The 22344-nt window shown below is 41.2% G+C and overlaps 1 protein-coding gene across 1 annotated transcript in view; it reads right to left on the minus strand.

Annotated features, from left to right (window-relative positions):
• Window positions 1-22344, minus strand: part of gse1 (Gse1 coiled-coil protein) — a 155377-nt gene extending 133033 nt beyond the window's left edge. The window contains exon 1 of the mRNA XM_017404008.3: window positions 19465-22344. Coding sequence (XP_017259497.1) covers window positions 19465-21990 — 2526 coding nt within the window. The 5' untranslated portion in view covers window positions 21991-22344. The remainder of the gene's footprint in view (window positions 1-19464) is intronic.

Consider the following 22344-nt stretch of genomic DNA (forward strand, 5'->3'; position numbering starts at 1 on the left):
AGAGCACTGCCACCATCTGCTGGCTCATAAAAGAATTACACATCTGTACCAGATACAAAGATTGCCTCCATTGTTGGATAAAAAAAATTAGTATGTAGTTTCAGTCAATTAAATAAAGATTTACTGTGCTATATTAGACAAATATATATACATTACATATATATATATATTACAAAATGTATGCTTTGGAAAACTAAAAGGTGTCTCTAGGAGCAGAAAACCAAGCAAAGAAACTGTCTAAGCATTGAGCCAAATCAAACAGCAGCAACAAATGTTGTGGGGGCGTTTGTGTGTGGAATCCCCCACAAAACCCCAAAATTATTCTCTAACTGTATTTGGCACTTCTTCACAAGATGAACTACTTTAGTGCAGAGACAGATGAAGGAGACACAGATGATAGTAAAAAAGGAAAGCCGGTTTCAATAGCATCAACATCTAAAACTCATTTTCCAAACCTCAAACACCATGAAACCCTGATGTCACATGAAATCAACCAATAATTGCAATTTACAGCTTCTAAATTAGCTGATTTCACATCAATATTTTTTAAATGAAACCAGTCAAGTTTGCTGCATAAATAAAACACAGCATGACTTGTAGAGAATTTGTCCTCATTATAAAAAAAAATACTTTGTAGTTAAATTTAGATCACTCCAATAATTGTTCTTGCCACTCGGTTCAGTTCAGTTAAAGATGTAAAGAAGATCTTGCTTTCAGTGAAACCAGAAAAAGTAGGACTGTAAACACCTCATGTCTAATCACTCTCATTCACTAATTTTCCCTGGTGAGATATTACACCCTTTTCTTATTTGCTTCATGAGGAATTTCCCACAGAAAATATTTCCCCCCGGGTTAGCAGACTGACTAATTGAGCTGTTCAGAGTCATTAAATTGTTTGATTTTGACAAAGCGAAGTGAATGGAAAGATCTACTGGGGGGGGGGGCAACTGCAACTTATAGCTTTTACAAGGGGATTAGTGTACAGTAGTAGAGGAGGGCATGAAGATCCCAACAGGTCAGCTCTGAACTTGTTAAGGCAGAACATCTGTGGAGAAGAGAGGGGGAGGAAGGGGAGGGGAGGAGGGGGAGGGGGAGAGGAAGGTCAGGGTTAAACAGAGAAAGAAACAGAGAGGGGAGAGGAAGGAAAAAGGAAAGGAGCAGATCAAGGCTTGAGAGCTTTGTGCTCCCTCTCTTGGCAACTCCACAGCTGTGTACTTCTTTGTGTCGTTGTGTGCGCGCAAGCACAGTTACACACACAGACACGCACACACACATGCTTGTGTTTCTGGCAGACTCAGACCAGGCATTAAAATTATTGGTGCCGCCAGCGTGCCGCGGCCCCTGCTGAAAAGGAGGGAGGTAAGCAGGGAGGGCAGGAGGGAGGAGGAAGGGGGGAGTCACCAAGTGCTAATCAGAAACATGTGTGTGTGGCCAGCGCAGCTCTGAACAGCTGTTCTCATGCTGAGGACCTGGCCACCACACACACACACATACACACACATTTCCTTTAAAGCCATGAAAGTATAATTACTTTGCAGTTTACATAATCTTCAGCACTGCCTGCATTAATATGATAAATAAAAAATGCCAGTTGAATAATACATAACATCTAGTGGTTGATGATGCATTTGCCGTTTTCCAAACTTTTTTTTTTTCCACGCTTTTTGATTTCTTATTATATGCACGAGAAACACAAATTTAGATTTTTATGTGAGAATGTCAAAAAGACCGCAGAACTGAACAGATGGATGAATGATAGATGGATAGCCTATGAAAAAAGAAGACAAAAAATACAACTAACAGGAAGAAAAATATACAAAACAGGTACAGTATGAGAGCTATGGCAATGGCGTGTCCACTCTGTCCTTCACAAGAGGTCAGCAGGAAGATCCACATGCCAGAAGAAGGAAGGGCTTTTATTTATTCTAATAATGGGATAAGGAAAAACCCTCAGCTTTCTAACCTACCCCATGGCACACACATTCACACACATACATACACTACATTCTACACAAGGGAGAACAACAATCCATCTTACTTTGCCTGTTTAGATTAGCCGTCACAGCTTTAGTAATTGAATCTTTGGATCTTCGGGTTGCAACAGTGCCCTCTGAAACAGCAATGATCATACTTTAGAGAGAAGACGTCTTTGTGTGTAAGTGTGTGCAACAAGGCAGAACTGCCATGCGTCTTTCCGAATGGATCTCTTTGTAGTGCACAGGGAAGTAAAGGAATGTCCGGAATCTGCCCAGAGGATGCAGAGTTTGTCCGGCTGACTGTCTCTATCCCCTGTCTGTACTCCTCTCTATGTACCTTATGTCTTTCACTTACTTTCCCCAAGTGCTCAGGAGTACATACGGCTCTACATGGTGCGTGTGTTCTGTGGCGTGTACGCAGCGGCTGAGATAAGCATCAAAAAAAGGTTTGGAGGCAATAAAGTTCACTAACAGTCTTGGAGCAAATAAAACAAAGCTTTTAGCAGAGGCCCTGGAGTGTGTGTGTGCGTGTGTGTTAAATGGGGGGGGTGAAAGAGTTGGCGGTCAAGAACTCTAATCGTTTTACAAGATACACTACATAGTGACACAACATAGCGCTGTTTATACCATTTTTATTTGTCACAAAGCCCTTTTCATTGTTAGAGTGAGCATGGCCGTCGGTGTGTGTGTGTGTGTGTGTGTTAGGGTATGGGAAGCTCTGTACTGCAGCACAGTTTCAAGCAGCAATGATCTTTACGACACGAACTGTGATTGTTCCCAGGAAAAACCTTTTGCATCTGCAAAAGGTTTTTCCTGGGAACAATCACAGATCACATCAATTCATTGAGCTAAAATGGGCATGCACAAAGTTAAAACAGCAGCGCTTCAAAGATAGAGGCAGGATATAAAAACAAACAATAAAATATGAATAACAAAAGAGGGGAAAAAAATAAAATACAAGTTTACTGGAACAGAGAGAGCAAGTCTAAGAAATGACTGTCTCTCTCTGACAGAGCTGATGGGCGTAGAGACTGAGGAGACTGAGCAAAAACCACACATGCTGTTGCTTGAACATATGCAAAGCTTTCACATGCATACTCACACATAAACATAAACAGACAGATGAAAACCAACGCAGGACGTCCAGTGCGGATGAAGTGTGACGAGAAAAGAGATCGGAGATAGAAAAAAAGTGAATTGTGTTTGTGAGTTACATGAGTGAGTCCAGACTTCTGCAGCAGACAGATGTGGCAGATATGATACTTCTTTGATAGCAGATTTTTTTCCTGGGTTTATGGAAAGTGATATTTCTCATGTTTATAAGTGCCTAACAAATTGCCAGCTATTTGTTTCTTTCACTTACTCATCTTTTCTTTCTCCTCCTTGAAAAAAAAAATGTTAAAAGAAAATGAGGAGAAGTTGGGTGGTCGGCTGGTCTTTCGACGGGTTTTGTCTCCTCTTACAGGGATCAGTTCAAAGGGGGCATCCAGGGCTCAAATGGTATCAGAATTTAACTTTAAAAACATAAAATGCTGAATGCTTGGTATATGAACAACCAGTAAGACAGGGGAAAAGAAGCATCCATCCATGCATTTACTTTACCCACTTTAGTGCTAGGTCACTGTGAGCTGGTGCCCATCTCCAGAAGAGTTTGGGAGGCAGGGAACATCTTGGACAGTTTGTCAGCCTGTCTTGGGGTTATATAGAGACAGACAACCATTGCCACTCTCACTCACACCTAGTGACAATTTAGAGTTGTCGGTTAACTTAACATGCATGTTTGTTGCCCTGTAGGAAGACACTGGAGTACTCGAAGAAAACCGACGCATGCGCAGGGAGAACAGGCAAACTCTAAACAGAAAGGTCCAAGCAGGGTGTTGAACCTGTGACCTTTTTGCTGTGAGGCACAGCTCTAACCACTGCTCTGCCATGATGCCCCACAGTTAAAGCAATTTATTTTTCTGTAATCAAGTATTTCAAAGATTTCTAAATCCAATCAAACAGCAAGTGAAGATTAAACTAAACAATACAATATCCCAACTTCTTTCATCTCCTCTCAATAACTTTATGGCTCTTTTAAAAGTGTAAAAGTGTTAACGTTTTGTTAAACACTTCTTTGATGTGTTTTTGATAGGAAAAATGACGTAATGATCATTTGGGTTGGAGGGCTGAAATCTGCACCACTAAAGTTGAAGTCTTTTTGCACCTACAGCTCTTCTAATGTAAAAAAAAGAAAACTTTGTATATCATAAAATAGATTGCCTCTTTAAACATGCCAAGACCACTACATCATCCACATTAAAAATAAATAAATCTATCAAAGAGGTGTTCAAACAAGACTAGCCTTCCAAAACAACAACAGGCACAAGAAAAACTGTATCGGTGCATCAACTTGGTGAAGTCACAAGAAAAAAAAGACTCTTCATGGGGGGTACCAGTACACTTTGCCAAAGAGTGGTAGTGGTGTTGAGGGATGGTGTGTGGAAAAGGTGGGAGGGAAGAGGAAAGAAGGGGGAGGAAGAAAAACAGGTCCCACAGAGCTACCGTGCAGGCGCCAGTAAAGACAGCAAAGGTGGAAGGCAGGGGAGGAGGAGGAGAAAGACCCCGGTGAAACTCTCAACAGATGCGTGAAGCCCTTGTCAGCATTCCTGCTAGGTAACGCAAGGTCAGGCGCAAGCAGGAAGACAATATGAGGACTATTTGGGCTCCCTGAGCGCCAGATGTGTTTTAATAAGACAGCTGCCCTCCTAGCTAATAAGGTCAGCCTCTGGCTCCAGCCAGACGAGCAAACAAGTAGACTCTTGGCAGGAATTCAGTTCCAGCTTGGCACAGCCTCCCTCCCTGCTTCCTGCCTTGCTCTCTTTCTCTCATTTGCTGGCTCTCTCACGAGCTCAGAGAGATCGATGGAAGCCGACTCTTTTTGTATGGGTGTGTGTGTGTGACTCATTCCTCCTCATACGGCCGCCTTTTATTAGACACTTCCCTTTTTTTCTGCATGGGGAAAGGGAGCCCTACTGTCTAAAAAACTGAAGCCTTCAAGAACATCTGTGCTTGGATTGTGCACTCACCCACACACACACACACTTAAACACGTATGATAACACGTCAACTTTACCAGGTTGTTTTGTTCAAACTGAGTAGTTTTCAACTTTTTCTCATTGTTATGAAGGTAAATGTGAAGAGATAAGTCATGAAAAACTAAAATTAGCTTGAAAAATAAACACTGAACCAATAAATCTGACTCCTCCAGTGGGGAAAATAAAAAAGGCACTGGCGCCGGAAAAATTGGCTTGCTTCACACAGAAAAGGAGAAAGACAAGGAGAAGAATGAAGAGGTGGAGGAGGAAGATTTGGAGTTGAGCGAGAAGATGAAGTTAAAAAAGGGCAAAGATACAAAGATCAAGACTGAGAACAAAATGTCCTGGCCACATGGGTGGAAGTCTCTTCTGCTATAATAAATAATAGGGTGCAAAATAGAGACCATTGTCAGGGCAAGCGTGAGCAATGTCTGGCATTTTCCTGCATCAATAAAATTATGAGTTTGAAAACAATCAAAAAGTTGATGAAACTTCATAAGACAAGTTTTCTAAATCTACCTGTGGAAACTGAACAAACTCCAGGTGAAAATAATGGTGAAAAAAAGTCACTGAGGGGATGTCACAATCAAAGTGATGCCTAATTTAACATCAAAATAAACACAACCCAGGTCTGAATGTCTGAATGCACTCAGATAGGGACTAAACCCATGACTCTCTCAGACTGTGATTCATTGAGGTAACACTAACGTCATCCTCGGCCTGACACAGAATCACCCCATCAAAGACAGACCCTCTCCTGATGGTGCCTGCCGTTCTCAAATATTTACCTCACGGCTGGGCTATGCAATACCACACACACAGGAAATCTGCTCTTCTATACACACAACCTTCACTCTGAACTTCCACAATGGAAATGGTCTTGTTTGTCTTCGTACAATTTTGAAAAATGTTGTTTTCTAAAGTCTTATTTAAATTCTTGCCAACTGACTTTGATATTTTCACATTTATTTTCACATTCTTTATTTTTTTTAACTTGAGCCATTCCAAAATGTTAGCTTGCTCTGACTCTTTCATTATAAAGAAGTGAAATTACTTTGTACATCTGGTGCACATAACTTTATATTTGTAGGTCTTTTGTGTTCATTGGTCTATTTACACTGGATGTCTGATTGGTCAGAACAATGTCATCAATCACTGGGGTAGAAAAGCTTTCTGTTCCAGGCGTTAGACCTTCCTGTTTTGATGCCAGCTGACAGGGAACATTTGGTTGGCTGTAATTTGAGATGACCTCGCCACAGCGGGCTTGAGGTTACAGGGTCAGCAGGTCTTATCATTCAGCAGCAGGCCCAGATTGTGCTCCACACTCCACTACGTGCACACTCAAACACACACAACTATGGCTGTGTTCCCACGGTTGCAGCAGGTCTACTGGTTGATGTATAGCAGCTTGTAAAGCAGGGCTGTCAGTCAGTTTTAACAACCTATCGCAGAGATCCAACAGCAGCCTAAGACCACTGACTGGCTCAGCAACACTCCATAAAAGCAGCTCAGACTCCACGCAAGCTGACTCAGCCAAGAGCAGGGAAACAACAGAGAAAGATGCCTTTGATCTGTGCTGACAGCTCCATAAGAAGTGCCTTAAGATGCTCCAGCAAGTGTGTGGAAACCTTATAGTGTCTTTTGCACACAATCACAAGCTCGTGCACAACTCCGAACAACTCTGGCACCTGTGGAACTGTGCGCTGCGGGAACTCATCCAAAACCTACTATCAGTCCAACCACGCAGACACATGTTCCACATTGAGTGGAAGTCAAACAGCATCTGATCACCGCTCAGCCAGCGTCACTCTGTCTGAGGGTCGGGTCTGTTGAAAATGTTATGCTTCCCGCTCTCCTCAAGCAAACCAGCAGGTGGGAAACAAATGGATCTCAAAATCCCCACCTGGTCTGGATCAAACATGAGTGTCATCATATACGTACACATGTATGACAACACAAATTAAACTATAAACTCATTTTGTTTTAATATTCAGAACCATATCTTTGCCTACTGTGAGTAGTTTATATTACACTGCAATGACATTGCACTAGGTAAGTAGGGGTGTGAAGGGTGCTGCAGTACTCCATGATGGATGCCAGACAACAAACGTGACCAAATACATAGGTAAAGACTTTAGGTAAAAATGAATAAAAGCAGATTTCATTTTGGCTGCACATGTTTAATTTCCTATTTTTTGATAATACTGAGTTTCGTAAATGTAGTATATAAACCAGCAATGTTACTGTATATTTGTGCAATATTTTATAATTGTTTAACATCCTCAAAAACTGAGCAGATTAGCAGGAGGAAATGATTGCACTTTTAAAAATATTGTCTGTCCAGAATATATACAGCAAATTATTGATAATACGATAATATACAACATATTTTAAATGCTAATATTCAGATAAGACAACATTGACTGCCAGAGTGCATTTCCCATATATTTGGTAATACAAAGTAGTATTATCTGAGATGTCAGTGTTGACAAGTCCTGAAAGTTACTCCATGAAAGGAACAATAAAAAGATGTAATGTCTCACTGAAATTAATAGTGTATGAATAGTATAACAGTTAAAGGGGATAAAAATCATTCCCTTAAGGTACATAATTAACATATTTTTTTAAAGGCACTGTGAATAAATTTAAATAAATAACTGGTCAAAAAAATAACATCTCAGTTAATATGATATTAGTGAGTGCCCCCTTATAAATAATATTGATTTTAAAGTATTTGCTGCTATAAGGGTATTGGGTGAACACAAGCACATTTAAAGTAATGGCTATGGGAAAAGCCCATCTGTGTCAACTAACTGTAACCTTGACAGATAAATATTCATTAGCAGGCAGCTAAGCTTGCTGACCTGTGACCCTCTCACTTCCTTTCTTCTGAGGCTATCAAGGAGCTTTAGAAGCCTCGTGCTCTTCACCTGTTGCCAGTGTTGTTTGATTGACTTGTCTACATTTAAGGTGGGTTTTTTTTAAAAGCATGGTTTTAAAAGTGGTTTTTCAAAAGCATACTGTATGTGGCAAAATGGGGATGTTGCGTACTCAAACATCTCATATATAATTGGTGTTAATTAATGTAGCACTTTAAGTTAATGAGCTGAACATGCGCTTGTTAAAAGAAAACCCCTTACAAACATAAAGTACACGACATTAATAGCTTCGTCAATCTTTTACAACATTAACATTCATTCACTCATCACACTGATTAATATAGAGTATTTCATACATCTTCCAGCAATGTATCAATTTATCATAGCAATTAAAATTAATCAACCAATTGTGCAGTGGTTAGGTAAAATAAAAGCACCCACAATGTTTTTCTTAATGTTTTAGCTTATTAGACAATTTGAGTTTCATTTGGAAGGACTGAATTACTCAGCTGTATTGATGTCAACACAAGGAAATGGTGACCTTTAACTTCACCTGAGAAAACGACTCCACCAGAAAGCTATTTGAAAGGTCAGAAGCTGCATTAGCGGTCCTCACAGTGTTACAAGTTTTCACATAACATATTGCAGGCAAAAAAACCAATCATATTTAGCTGGTGTTCATGCTGCATTGTACTAAACAAAAGATTAGTGGATGAAAACAGTTGAAAAGGGTGCTAAATATCCAGATATCTAGACATACTACATTGAAAATTAGTTGCGCTGGGCAGAAACGTCGACACAACTTACGCAATCCGTCTTATTTCCCTGAACAGCTTATTTTACATCAAAGTAACTCATTACTGCTGTGTTTGACAGTTTGTTAATACTGCTGCAGCAGTTCCAACTTCTGTAGTGTTAAGAGTGATGCATACGTGTTACAAGGTCTAATAAGTCTGATTTCTGTCACAAAATGTTACAGAAAGGCACCAGGGGAGTAATTCTGGCACAACATCTAGATTGTCAGTTTCCATTTGTTTACAGGAAGCACCATATAGTGTAACTGCAATTATTGCATTTTTCCAACACCCCTACATTTTACATTAAGGCTTATGAAGTAAGAAAAAAAGCCTTTGAGTCTAAAACATTGCTCTAACAGGAATAAGACTATTAAATAATATACAGAAGATCTCTTTGCTCATAAATGTCTGGCATACAGAATGGTCAAACGCCTACCTACTACATTATTTCTGAGTGATAAACTGACAGCTATTATGGCTAAAAGCTAAATACTTTTTCATATCTACATTATGTCCCAGTAAAATGAAACAGAGATAGAGGGAGAAACAAATCTTATGAATGGTTTGTAATCCAGATGATATTTCCAGGGATTTAAAAGTGTCACTGATATTATATACAAACTTTTACAGACTTACATATCAAAAATAACATTCAGCTGTGGTTTTCTGACCTGAGGGAAACAGCATGTAGTAAAAAAAAATGTTTTGAGGAAATAAGAATCACTGCCAAAGCACAATAGTCCAGACAGCTTCCAAAATTAGTCATTCAGTCATTACTCACAAGTGGACACATAAAAATGTCCCATTTTTCAATACTCTATGTGCATGCATGATTCCAGCTTGTAACAGCTGCTTTCTTCGTTCTCTTACAACCTGTCAATTTGTTGTACTGGTGACACCAGGAAGACAATGAATACTGGATTAAAAATAAATAAATAAATATTCAGCAAGCAATCAGATGAAAATATATTGAGACAAACAGGCCTGGTGGATGTGAAAATGAATGAATGAGAAACAGGAAAAAGAAAATAATGTGTTCAAAGTTTTCTAACCTTGCACCCTGACTCAGTCTCGAAAAACTGTCCACAGCCTTATATCAGTTTGTCTGCTTCCTGCATATATTCACAATGACCTTTTGCTTTTGTTGATGTCTAAAAGAGAAGTATATAGAGAGAAGGAAATGACAAGTTAAAGACAAGGGAGATAAGGAGGAAAGATGTAGTTGATGTATGGAAGAAGAGGTCAGGAGTTATCACTTGGATGACCTGAAGTGATCTGACAGGATCTGTCATCACTCTGGCAAACACAGAAAGAGTCTGACTCAGAGCAGGAGAGGAAAAGGCAGTGTAGGGTTATCAAAATTCAACTGGATCCTATTTTAAACATCACTTTCTGTATGTGTATGTGTGTGTGTGCATGTTAAGCTTGCACATCCAGGTTTTGTGCACTGTATGTTTCAGAGATCCATCTTTATTCCAGTGTGCAAATGCTAAGTGCCGGTCATATGGTTACGTTCAGAAGAACCCAATCAGAATGGATGCTTCCTCACAATCTTTCATGCCCCCCCTCAAGAAGTGTGAGATCATGTCTGCACCAAAGATGCTGCCAATAGAACAGAGAAGCATACACAAAATATGTGTGTGTGTGTGCATGTGAATGTGCATATGTGTGTAGTGTGTGGAGCAGATGGGAGGAAAGAGAGAAATTAGAGAGGGGTAAAAGGAGAGTAGCGACAGAAAGTCTGCAAGAGCATGTGTGTTTGTGTGTGTGTGCTGGACTGAGGGGACTATGAGGGGTTAGGGGGGAGGGAGAGGGGAGAAAAGAGGGGGGAGCAGTGTGGTTAGGCATCCAGAGTCACTGAACATTTTTCTGGCAAGCCCCTTTCTCTGCTCCTGGCTGCTTGCCCGGCTCTGAAGCAAACTTAAACAAACTCCTGTTGCAGCCATCTGCTGGGCCCACGGGATAAATCACAGCACTGCTCCGCTCTGTACTGCTCAGCCGCACCACTATCAGGTTACTGTGTTAGCGGCCTCACACATACACACATGCACTCACTGTTAGGCATGCAGGAACACATTACAGTCCTCCCTCTCATCCACACGCACACACACAAACACACACACACACCGAGCTACGCGTCAGCCTGGAGCCACGGCCTGCTATGGAGCTCACACCACCAGGAGAGGCCAGCAACATGTGGCCCCACTAATACCACAGGGGGAGATGAAGACGAGAAGGGAGATGAGAAGGGGGGGGAAACGGGGATAAAAGGAGAAAATGAGGGAATGAGGGGAGCAGAGAATGGAGGAGAATGCAGAGGTGATGGGAAAAAAAAGAGAGATGACACAGATGGGAAAAGAAAAAAAAAAGGCAGCAAAAAGGCAAAGACCTCTGACACCTCACTTGAGCTAAGTGCTATATTTATAGCCCCCTGAAGAAGAGAGCAGTATAACAACATGAATAACTCCTCTGCATCTGTGGGCTTTCATAACAACTTAAGTATTTTAAACTATGGTAGATCTCTAAGAAAGAAACAATGGGTACCAATGTGTTTTTTTTTTTCAATCAAGATTGCTTAAAAGATTATGTTAAACTCAAGTTTAAACCTTTTCTGGCTTTATCAATCTAGTAATAGCACATCAAAAATATCCAATAGTGTTTTCCTTTTCTGATGTCCATTTTTGTGGCCTATACTTGTGTCTTCTCTCATTGACCACAACTTACATACTAGTCCAGATTGCACACAACTCCAGACGGTGTGGGAAAGGCCACTGACCAAGCTGGCATGTTGAATGTTAGCACACTGCTACCCTCGTAGCTTTGGATTAGGTTAGGCCTGCTTTCAATAAGTCATAAACACAACCAGCAGCGGTGAACAGCCACATAAAGTCTGTATTAATAACATTTCAACAGTGCAGATGGCATACTTGAAAGGGATAGCAGGCAAAAAGCAGCAAATAAATACTGACATGAGAATCTGTGGCATCTATTTGTCAGACAGAAACTGTATCAGTTTATTTCTGACTCACGTCATGGTCATGTCTGTGTGTACCACTGGAAACTATTCACAGTCTTATTAACTCATGACTATATTTGTTTGTGTTCAAGCATACCCATATGTTTGTGACCTGACTGTTGAGAGTATCATTGTTTGAAATGCTGACAAAAGGACCACGAAAGTCAGGTGTTATGCATGAGCCTAATAGGCATCTCACATAGGTTTTTATCCCTGCAACAACATACAATAACTGATGACACAGTCACTGAGTGTGATGCCAAGTTGATATTCCGTTTCTACCTAGACCTACAGGGTTAAAAGGTCAGCATATTTTCATCTATTGAATGCACTGCCAAATCTTTAAAACTGGCAAGTCCTGAAACCGAAACTTCCTTTGCCAACACCCCATGTGTCTCCCTACAAAAACATCATTTATTTAAATAAAATAAAACACAATTTAACCATCAATGATGTTATATTTAAATCCTAACCATTATTCACTTTTGCTATAGTTATTTTGTACCAATAAAGCATGCCAAGGAACTTAATCACCCTCTCCCTCTTCATAAGCTTCTTACTGCTTCCTTTTTACTATTGCACACTGATCCCAATTTTTCAACTGGGCAATACCTCCTAATTTCTCTAAAAAAAAGTCTCTGATATCAGTTATGTACCACTACTTCACACCTACTTCAGACTTTTAGACTTTTAGAGTATTAAAGTAATGAATGTGTGTATAGTCTGCGTTTATCCAGAGGAATCACAGTCTCTAGTGTCATGTGAGGCTCGGTCTAAAACTCCTTCTCTGTTTCTGTCTTCCCAGCTGTCCTGGGGCTGGCAGGACAAGCTGAGTATGTGAGAGACCAGGTGGCTGGACGGTTTGGGTGTGGGGGGGTTGGGTGTGTGAGGAGGATCAGGGCTTAGGGAAGGAGGGAGAAAGCCAAGAAGGGAATGTCTTCTTCAGCCAAAATAAGCTCGCTAAGGATCATCAGCAACCAGAATCTCTTGCTCTTCGTTGGTTGCACAACAAAAGTGCTGAAGCAGTCTTGAAACTGGTTGGCCAGAGCCGGCGGTCGTGCATTATATTTAGTTCTCCGCAGAGACTGCATCTCCAGTTGTCCTGACAGCAGGGTGCTGGTAAGGGTTCCCTCATTAAAAGCATGAACAGGGCAAGCACAAACGCAGGAGTACCATACGAATACAAAGTGAAACAAAAAAGGAAATAAAGGGGGTAAAACTAAAGAATGAAAAGTACCATTAACACAGACCTTTAGCAACATTTGGGTGGTCTGAACGAGCATGATTAATGAGAAGCACTTTATAAAAAAATGAAGCCATGCGTATAAATTACATGTTAAATGCCTGGTAAAGAAATAGGTCTGTTATTAGCTACTGTGCTGCTACGCTCCCTACTTGTGTCCAGGTGCAGATGCATACAGACTCAGAGTGCATGCGCACACAGCTGTGGCACAATGCAGCTGCATTCGCCAGCACAAGAGCAAACACCTGCCAGTGCTCCGAACCACCTGGCAGACATACGTAGACAAACACACACTTTCACACACAATTGCAGCTGTTCTTTATGGAAATGAAGACAAGATTACACACTCTGTGTTTACATACATGTTTGTGTTTTAAGTGCAAGCCTGTGATTGGATGCATTTATGTGACAGAGTGTGAATGTGTGTGTTATAGCCAAAGGGCAGCTGGCAGGGAAAAGGCTGAGCTGCTGCTGCATTACCCTCTGTCCTCTATAATTACCACAATACACCCAGGTTTACCACTGTAAAGCCTAAGTCTAGAACAGTAGAGTAACACTTTTTACCATGCTAACATATTGGATGTCACAACATGCCAGGATTCAAGAGAATACAAAGGCAAATGTGAAGCATGAAAGATGTGCATGAAAAACATCATGTTTTATGCATTCAAACAGGGTTACATATTCTTTTCAAATTAATAAAATTAGACATTAGAGAAGATGGTGAGCATATATGTTGAAATGATTGAGATGACAAAGGACATACTGAGCTTTTGAAACAATCAAAACTCATGTAGCGGCATTACCAAATCTGATACAAATAAAGCTTGTAAGACATCCGCTCCACAGGGGTATTATATTTGACTAAATCTCTATTCCTTGAAATTATTGGACCGTATACAGCAGGAGGACCATCATCAGTTTATGTTGTCTGCACTTCTGCAACATGTAGTTACATATCTGAGGACAGGCAAGTCAGTGTAGGCAGAGGGTGCATCACACTGTTTAATCTGTATTATCTGACGTCTAAGGATAAATTCTCCTAAATGCTCAATTGATGCCATCTTGGCAAAGAAGAAGGAGGGGGAACGCCAATGAATCCTGAGCCTTTGTGATCACTATTGACAGAAATGGTTCAAATACAATCAGCTAGCTTGCTTTTGTTCAGATATCTTTTGATGTATAAGCTAGTTTAATTGTCATTTTCAGAAAGGAAATAAATGTGATCAACAGTCCAAAGGGTATAAATGAAGGATTTGGTGTAAAAATTGCACCATAGTGTTGAAATAATCATTTCTCATCACTGCACAGCTTAGTTAAACTTTGTTAAATTTTTATATTTTACAAGACAGTAAAGATAGTGTTAACAGTGAACATGTAGGTGAAACAAAAAAAAAAAAGAATTAGAACTGAAACTGAGGGATCATTTCTCTATTGTACTGACTCATTTCTATTGTCTTTAGGCCCTTTTTTCTGGAGCAATAAAGGCATTATATAGCACGTTTTACCGCATGCAGTAACAGTACTCCTCATAAATTGTAAACTTAAGTCTAAAACCAGCAAAAATTTCTATGTGTTCATGTAAAGCAAATGCTAGGCTTCAACTGAGATTTTTTAAAAGTTAAATTTAGGTAAAATACTTCACAAAGTAATCCACTTTTCTTCTGCATATAAACATATTGTATACTTGCTTTAAAAGCAAAAAAAGAGAAAGTTTAGTTGATGAAAACAACAAGGTCAAGACATCTCTTCTGCATATAAAAAACTGTACAAAACCCCACTAGGAAGTCCAAAAAAGTCCCACTGGACAGGCAACATTACATGAATGTATACAAACTTAATTTAGAACTGTAAACTCCCACTCACATGAACTGGAACTCAGTGTAATAGATGATTAGTTGCTCAGTGATTTATTGCATCCACATACCTTGATGCCAGAAAGACCCACAAAAACATAACTGAACAAACATGAAGACTCCCCCCTCTGTTCCATGTGCACACTGCCCAGGACACAGGATTTGGACATTTGTTTTGTATTGCTCTATGCAAACCAATTTTCATTAAAGCAAATGAAAAAGTTAACCAGATATATCTTAAGTCTTTCAAAAACTGTGTGGTATAACAGAGTACTCTTAAGGTAAGTACAAATATTAAAAAATGAACACAGGAAAATTAAAACTTTATGATTGGCACTTTTTTAGGCCTAAATCACCAAAACATACTGCATGTGTCACAATGCTGGAGTGATTAGCTCAAGTCATAGAGCTTAACAGGCATCTCATATTGCTTTTTCCACCCCTGCAACAATATACAATAACTGATGGCACAATCAATAAATGTGACACCAAATTGATGTTCCCCCTCTGATTAGATCTGCAGGATTAAAAGGTCAGTATCTTTTCATATGTTGAATGCACTTCCAAATCTTTGAAGCTGGCAAGTCCTGAAACCGCAACTTCCTCTGCCAACATCCCATGTGTCTCCCTACAAAAACATCATTTATTCAAATAAGATGAAACCCAACCTAACCATCAACGATGTCATGTTTTTTTATGTTTTTTTCTCACCGTTGTTCACATTTGCTATAATTATTTTGTAGCAACAAAGGATGCCAAAGAACTTAATCACCCACTCCCTCTTCTTAAGCTTCTTACTGCTTCCTCTTTGCAACTGCTTGACAGAGAGTTTTCATTTAATTGCATTTAATGATCACATTTAGTGTATGATTATTCATTCATATGAGCACGAAAAGAAAAATGATGCCTTACGTGCTAGTGCTCTTTTAGATATTTGAAAGAATGACAAATTAATTTAATATCAGTTTGCCTTTTATAAATGAATCATCTATTTATTTTAACCTTCACAAAAAAAAATCTTGGAAACTCTTTTTCTGTCGTTGCTTTTAACAAAGACGCCAAAGATGAAACATTACAGCTGTGTGAATAAAGAAAACTGACATCATTCTCTGATAAAAACTTAATTGGTGGAAGGCAGCAGAATATAAAACTTCTGAAAGACCGTTAGAACTACAGAAGCCCGCTTTATAATATAGTGTATGCCAGCAAGAGAAGTTGGTTGCTGGAGCCAAATCCAAAAGGTTTTACTGTCCAGTATGATAAAAGTTATGTCATGGACAACTCAAACACCACATCTGACACCACAAAAGGTCAGATCCCTGCATTGTGACAGGTAGCTTTGTGTATACAAGAAGTTCAGATTTTGCAAAGTTCAGACATAAAAGGGAAGAAATGAAATGCTGGAACACTCCATTCTCGTTGGCTCCATGCATGATCTGATCTCACTATTCAGATATGGTCAAGAATGCAGCACTGAGTGAGAATAGTGGGGAAAAAAGTGATTAAAGCTTTGAGAGCTAATCAAAACCCACCTCTAGCAGCTTTCAGATTAAGCCCCTTAAATACCAGAATATCTCCTCTCAAACCCAAAGCTGTTTGTCAGACTGTGCTGCTGGGAGGAGAGCACAGCTGAAGTAACTTCAAGCAGCATGTGCAATATGAATGGTTTTGACCAACAAAACACAAACTTATCCAGAAAATACATATACACAAAAATGCTTCACACTATATGTACAGCCACAACACATTATGTGCTGTAAATTAACTACTTGATGAAAACAACTCAAAGTCTAATGATATGAAGCTGTGATAATAGCTTTTACGATTAAAAGATAAGAACATGAATCCTCTTTCTTTTGTTTTTTTTCTCTGGCTGTAATTTAAATCCCATTAACCCCCTGACCTTACCCCTCCTCTAAGTCTTTTTTTTTCTTCATCTTCTTCCAACATTTCACTCTGAGTAATTTCTTCTTTTTAACAACCCATTTGAATTTGATTTCTTTCTATTACGTGTGGCAACTGATGCCACAAAAAGGGAAAAGCTTTAACAAAGACAAAAATTTTTTAGGTTTGTATATTCCAGCATCTGTCATTTGGACACTGGTTATAAAGGTAAAACATAAATAAACAAAAGCACAAATATGCTGAGAATAGTCACAGAAAGATTTCTAAACGAGCACAATACAAAGGGCATGAAAGGTGGTTGAGGTGACATGGGAGTTGCTGGGCCTTGTGAATCTGAGTAGAAATAAACTGAATTTTAATGGTTGACAATAACTTGATTACATAAGTCACTGTCTAAATGAAAACCAACATCTGTGCATGCCAGAGTCATCTTGAAGACAATGTTGCAAATAGAAAAATGCTAATTATAGCTACTTGAACCCTTTTATCACAAAGAACAAAAAACAGTGGTTTAGAAACTAACATAAGATTTAGCTATTTGCATTTAATTTAAAATTTGTCAGTGTAATATAATTTATTTACACAGCACATTCAAATATAGTGTGGCTTGTAGTTGTTCCATCAAAAAGTTAGACATTTCCACATACCTGAGGGCCAAAGAATAACAATGACACATTTGATGATCCGGTATGTAGGATGTGGTGATATCTAGTGGCACAAATTGTAAATTGCAATTAGCTGAATGCTTCCAAACTATAGATGCAAAAAATCCAAAAGGTCCATTCTGAAGCAAGTGTTAATTTGTTGCTGCTGGGAACTAACTCAAGTAAGCAGCATGACATGCCATGTTTTATTTTGGTGCAGTAAAGAGAAGGAGTAGGAGGTGGAATTTGTGTCATTTTTGGATATGATTGAAAAAAGTCTAAGAAATTATTTTACGTTTAAAATGTAAAACTGTTTCAGCTCTACATTCTGGGGGACATGCCAACTTTAAAGTCTCAACAGAATTGAACTGAAAGCTAAATGTAAGCACACAGAGCACTAAAGAGAACCAGATGGGAACTTCCTTCTGACAGCTCAAACCCCAGCGATGACAGACACTCTCAAGCTTAAAGCATGGCACTAAAGTGCAAAGCACCTGTTCCCCTGCAGCTATTTTACAGCACCCCTTCCCAACTCCACTGGCTCTGTCTCAGTTATGAGGTCACCAGCTCACTTGGGCCAAAACTGTTGGTGCCAAAAGTCCAATATGATCACCTGAAACGCCCCTGCAGGGATGATCCCCTAACTTTAGTAGGAAGAAAAGTCCATCCCATAATCAAAGGAACATCTTCTCTCATATGATTTATATAAAGTCTGCTGAGACAAATTAAATTTTTTATGCTCAAAAAATAGTAACAAAAACTTATGTTTGGAAACTATAAAGCAACAGTGCAACTTTACACACGTCTTTAAAGAACAGAGAAAGAATTAAGTGGGCAGCTCCGGACAGATGGTTTAAGTGTGTGCAACACTGAGGCTGCTGAGTGTGAATGGCATCCACAGATGTTTTTCACATGTCCTGTGCAGCCGGACAGTCAGTGTTTGTTTGCATGAGAGATTCGTTCATAGAACCAGCTGGCTGTCTAAATACTCCTCAGCTCTTCATTTACACGTCACCTCCCCTCAACTGGCCAAAACTGGTCTTCCATACAGCCCTATATACCCAACAACCTAAAACTTAATCATTAAACAGACAGCAAAGTGAAACAAAAAAACACTTTGGAAACTAAAACCCAAGAGAGAAAGATGACAGAATGATCTTTCCTCAGAGGAAGTGTATAGATTGTTCTGCTCACTGAGCCAGCCCATCTGGACCCCTTACACAAGCATTGTTTTAAACTCGAAAAGATGACTTATTACTGTAGTTTGTCATGAAACCAGGATAATAGAAAAACAATGAACTGTCATCTGACACATCCCTACCAAATTAGCCAAATAGAGCCACACTGCCTTACAGCTAGCTTTAGGAAGAATCAGTTTCAAATACAAACTTATCAATATTTAATTATACAAAGATAAATGACTGTTCTATTATTGAACTAAAAACCCAATACTGTCATTGTAGTATTTACTGGGAGCTGCTGCAAAGAATATCATTTTATGTTTGATTAATATTGTTTTGTTTTCAAGTTTTGTTAGAAAAATTCTTGAAGCTAGGTTTCAACTAAATTCATGGAAAATACTACTCAGTGGGCTCAAACCAAAACAAACTCTTCAGCACCAGGTGACACTTACTCAGTCATGCTTGTTCAAATAAACCTGCACACATGAACACAGCAAACCCTGAACTGGCCTTGGCCTCTGGATCCCCATAGTTTTCCTCGTTTGTTTATAGAAGTGAGTTCTGATAAAAATGTTTGAGGCCTTCCAGTCTTCTTTTCTTTTCAAGTAAACCACACAAATAAATATGTGGATTACCCTTTCTGCACAAAGCAGATTTAAATGTTGCAGTGAACAGTGATCAGTTTTAATTTGACAATAATGCATTTGACTGTAATTATTATTGCCATCAAATTGAAAGATGGCATCAGGAGAACAAAGCCAGCAAAGCCACGTGGAGTGAAGTCAGGTTTAACTGAAGACAGAAAACTGCAATTTTATCTATTGATGACTCAGTCAAAGATAAAGGAGTATGTGAGTGTGTCCCACTACATCAAGTGGCTCAGTTCTTACCTTATGTCTAGACTGTGGTGAATCTGATTCTGGAGCTTTCCTTTTTCCAACTGAAGCTCCACGTCCCAGCATACCTCCACCCTGCTGCATGTTCTGTCCCACCTGCACCAAAGCTTTGCAATCCACGCATGAGCCGATCACCAGCTTCCTGCCATCATCCACCAAAAGCGTCTGTGGGCTACGGGGTGCATACAAAAAGACGGGTAGCCGAGCCACTGTGACAGCGCACAGCCTGCCTTGCCTGCGCTGCTCCTGCCTGCAGAAGAAACACACAAAAGACTCACAGCTGTACTGGCGGGCCCACGGGGAGCTTAGTGGCTGGAGGTTGGCACTGGATAAACTAGAGGAAGCAGGGGTGGAGGGATCCAGGCCCTTGCTTTCATGTTGGGCCCACTGAGCATACAGGTCGTGGTAGCACAGTTTACAGGCTGACACCAGGCCTGTGGTATCGACCGGCTTGGCTCCTGGTGCAGGAGGGTGGACTGTGAGAAATGGATAAAAAGGTTCCCTCTCTCCACAACGACCGGGCGGGTTGACATGCAGCTGGTACTCTCCTCCTGCACCCAGCTCAGCTCCACACAGGTAACACACTGACATGGAGCTGTTGGAGACTGAGGTTAACCTTGTATGAGAGTGGACTGGTCCAGACCCATCAATGGACATGGACGCATGGTACCGAACAAGGAAGGAGCTGACAGATGTGATGAGGTCTTCACTGATGCTGAGTCGATATGCAGCCCAGATCTCCTCCAGAATCGAATGGCACTGTGGGCAGCAGTGCACACGGCCGTTCCTCACCCTCTGAGCATTCGGTGGACACGGCAGCATGTTGATGAAAGGAAAGTACATCACAGTGCGGGATTTGCCCACACCAGCCTGTGCATAAACTACTCTCATATCTGCTCTACACTCTTTACCACAGAGGAAACAGGCTTCATGAGAAACATTAGGTTCAGGTACGCACTCTGTGGAGCTTAGAGTCTTTTCATCTCGTGGAGTGTGTTGGTAGGGATGGAGGGCACTGGTATCTTGGTTGATGGGGACGACATACAGGCGCTGGAGGACAGGCACATCAGCCAGCTGAAAGCTTTGCCACTGCTGCATGAGAGAGGTGTGACAGCTACTACAGACAACAGTTGTACCTGATGGGCTGATAGGCACTGCACCTCTGGGAGCTGAGTGAAGCCACAGAAACGGAAAGAAGGGCTCTCCCTGGGCCCGCTCCTGTTTCTGAACACTGACTTTGAAATAACCATCCTGTCTGAGCCCAGCACCACAGATATAACACACACACTCCTCAGAACTGGGGTTTGCAGCGTGATGCGCTTGGGCTCTCTTCTTGGCTGAAAGGTCTGTGACAGGTTTGAGCTGAGTAACTGGGCCTTTTTTGCGACCATAGGCCTCCCTGTCGTCATCACTTGTGATGTTAATCTCGTCTTCATCTGAGTTGTCATAATTGTTCTCCCTGGGAACAGCCACGTTACATTTAGAGATGACAGCAGCCGTACCAACAGAAGTCATGGAGTTATCCTCGGCTCTCCCTCGGTGCAGCAGCGCTGGATGTCTGGATGGAGCACAGCTGCTGTCGGCAGCACGCTGGATCTGACGCGGCTCCACATGTCTGACATTCTCCTCCTCCAGCCAGAGCCTGTTGCGCATAATGACCCCGTTGTCTTGCACAGGTGTGTCGGAGGGAGGACTGTCATAGCATCGCTGAGGGATTCTCTCCTGGGACTTTGCTAGAGATGCTGATGACTGACAGACATTATTCATAATTTTAGCACCGCGCCTCGCCGGCTGAACACTCTCCGCTTTAGGCAATCCCTGCGCGTCATAAACGCCCACCGCGCAGCGCACTGCCCGCTGTGAATCGGGGCTGTTTTTAATACTCATGACATTGTTTTTCCTGCTACTGTCTCTTGGCAGCTTGCCAGGTGTCCTCAGATACTTTTCTTTGCCTGCGCCGGCTCTGTCGACTAAATCCATCTCTTGATCGGATATGTTTTCATTTTCAGAAAAAGATGAAAAATCCGACTCTGCGCCCCCGTCGTAGTTCTGGCTGCCGACACTGATTCTCCTCTCCAGGTCGTAGGAGATGTTCCACTCCTGCGGAACCCGCCGAGAGTCGCACTGGTAGGGTCGCTTCAGCCAGTACATGCGCTTCTCAATGGGCGTCCTGTTCCGCTCGAAGGAGTTCCACTGCTCCGTCAGAAAGCAGTGGCACACGGCGCACACCAGCGCGTGTCCATCCGGGCTCAGCTCACACGCGCCCGGGGCTGGCTCCTGATTCTGGAGAAACGGGAAAAAGGGGAACCTTTCCTTCTTATATGTCACTTGCAGCTTTAATTCCTTCCCAGGTGTCACTCCGCTCCCACAGATGAAGCAGTGAACGAGACCCCCCAGTCCGTTCCGATAAGCCCTGGAAGCGTTGCGCAGCAGCGGGCTGTCCTCACCGGGCACCGCTGCAGCCATGAGTCGGTGTTTCCGAGATAAGGGTGTCAGTTCCTGCTCACCGGGAGAGTTCATGGTTTTAAAGCGCCCAAGGCGAGGCTACACGGCATAACGTCAGCAGCTAGGTCATACTTCCTCGTAAACACTTGTCTCCAAGCATGCAGTGATTTTTTTTTGGTCCAACTTACAGAGGGATAAGACAGGCGACAGTCCATTGAAACAGCGGCGTGCAGCGAAGCCAGCAGACAGTTAAGTTTTACTTCTTAAGAACAAGCAGACGTTTCCTCAAAGCATCCACGCAGCTGCGGCGGAGTCCTTGTTTTCTGGCGTCCGGAGTCCGTGTGTTTGAGTTGGACATCCACATGACAGGAGTTGAGATCGCCGCTCGTATTTCCAGCGAACTTTCCTGCCTGCGCAGAGCAACTTTGG

This window comes from Kryptolebias marmoratus, linkage group LG15, assembly GCF_001649575.2.
Source record: "Kryptolebias marmoratus isolate JLee-2015 linkage group LG15, ASM164957v2, whole genome shotgun sequence".
In the NCBI taxonomy this organism is placed as follows: Eukaryota; Metazoa; Chordata; class Actinopteri; order Cyprinodontiformes; family Rivulidae; genus Kryptolebias; species Kryptolebias marmoratus.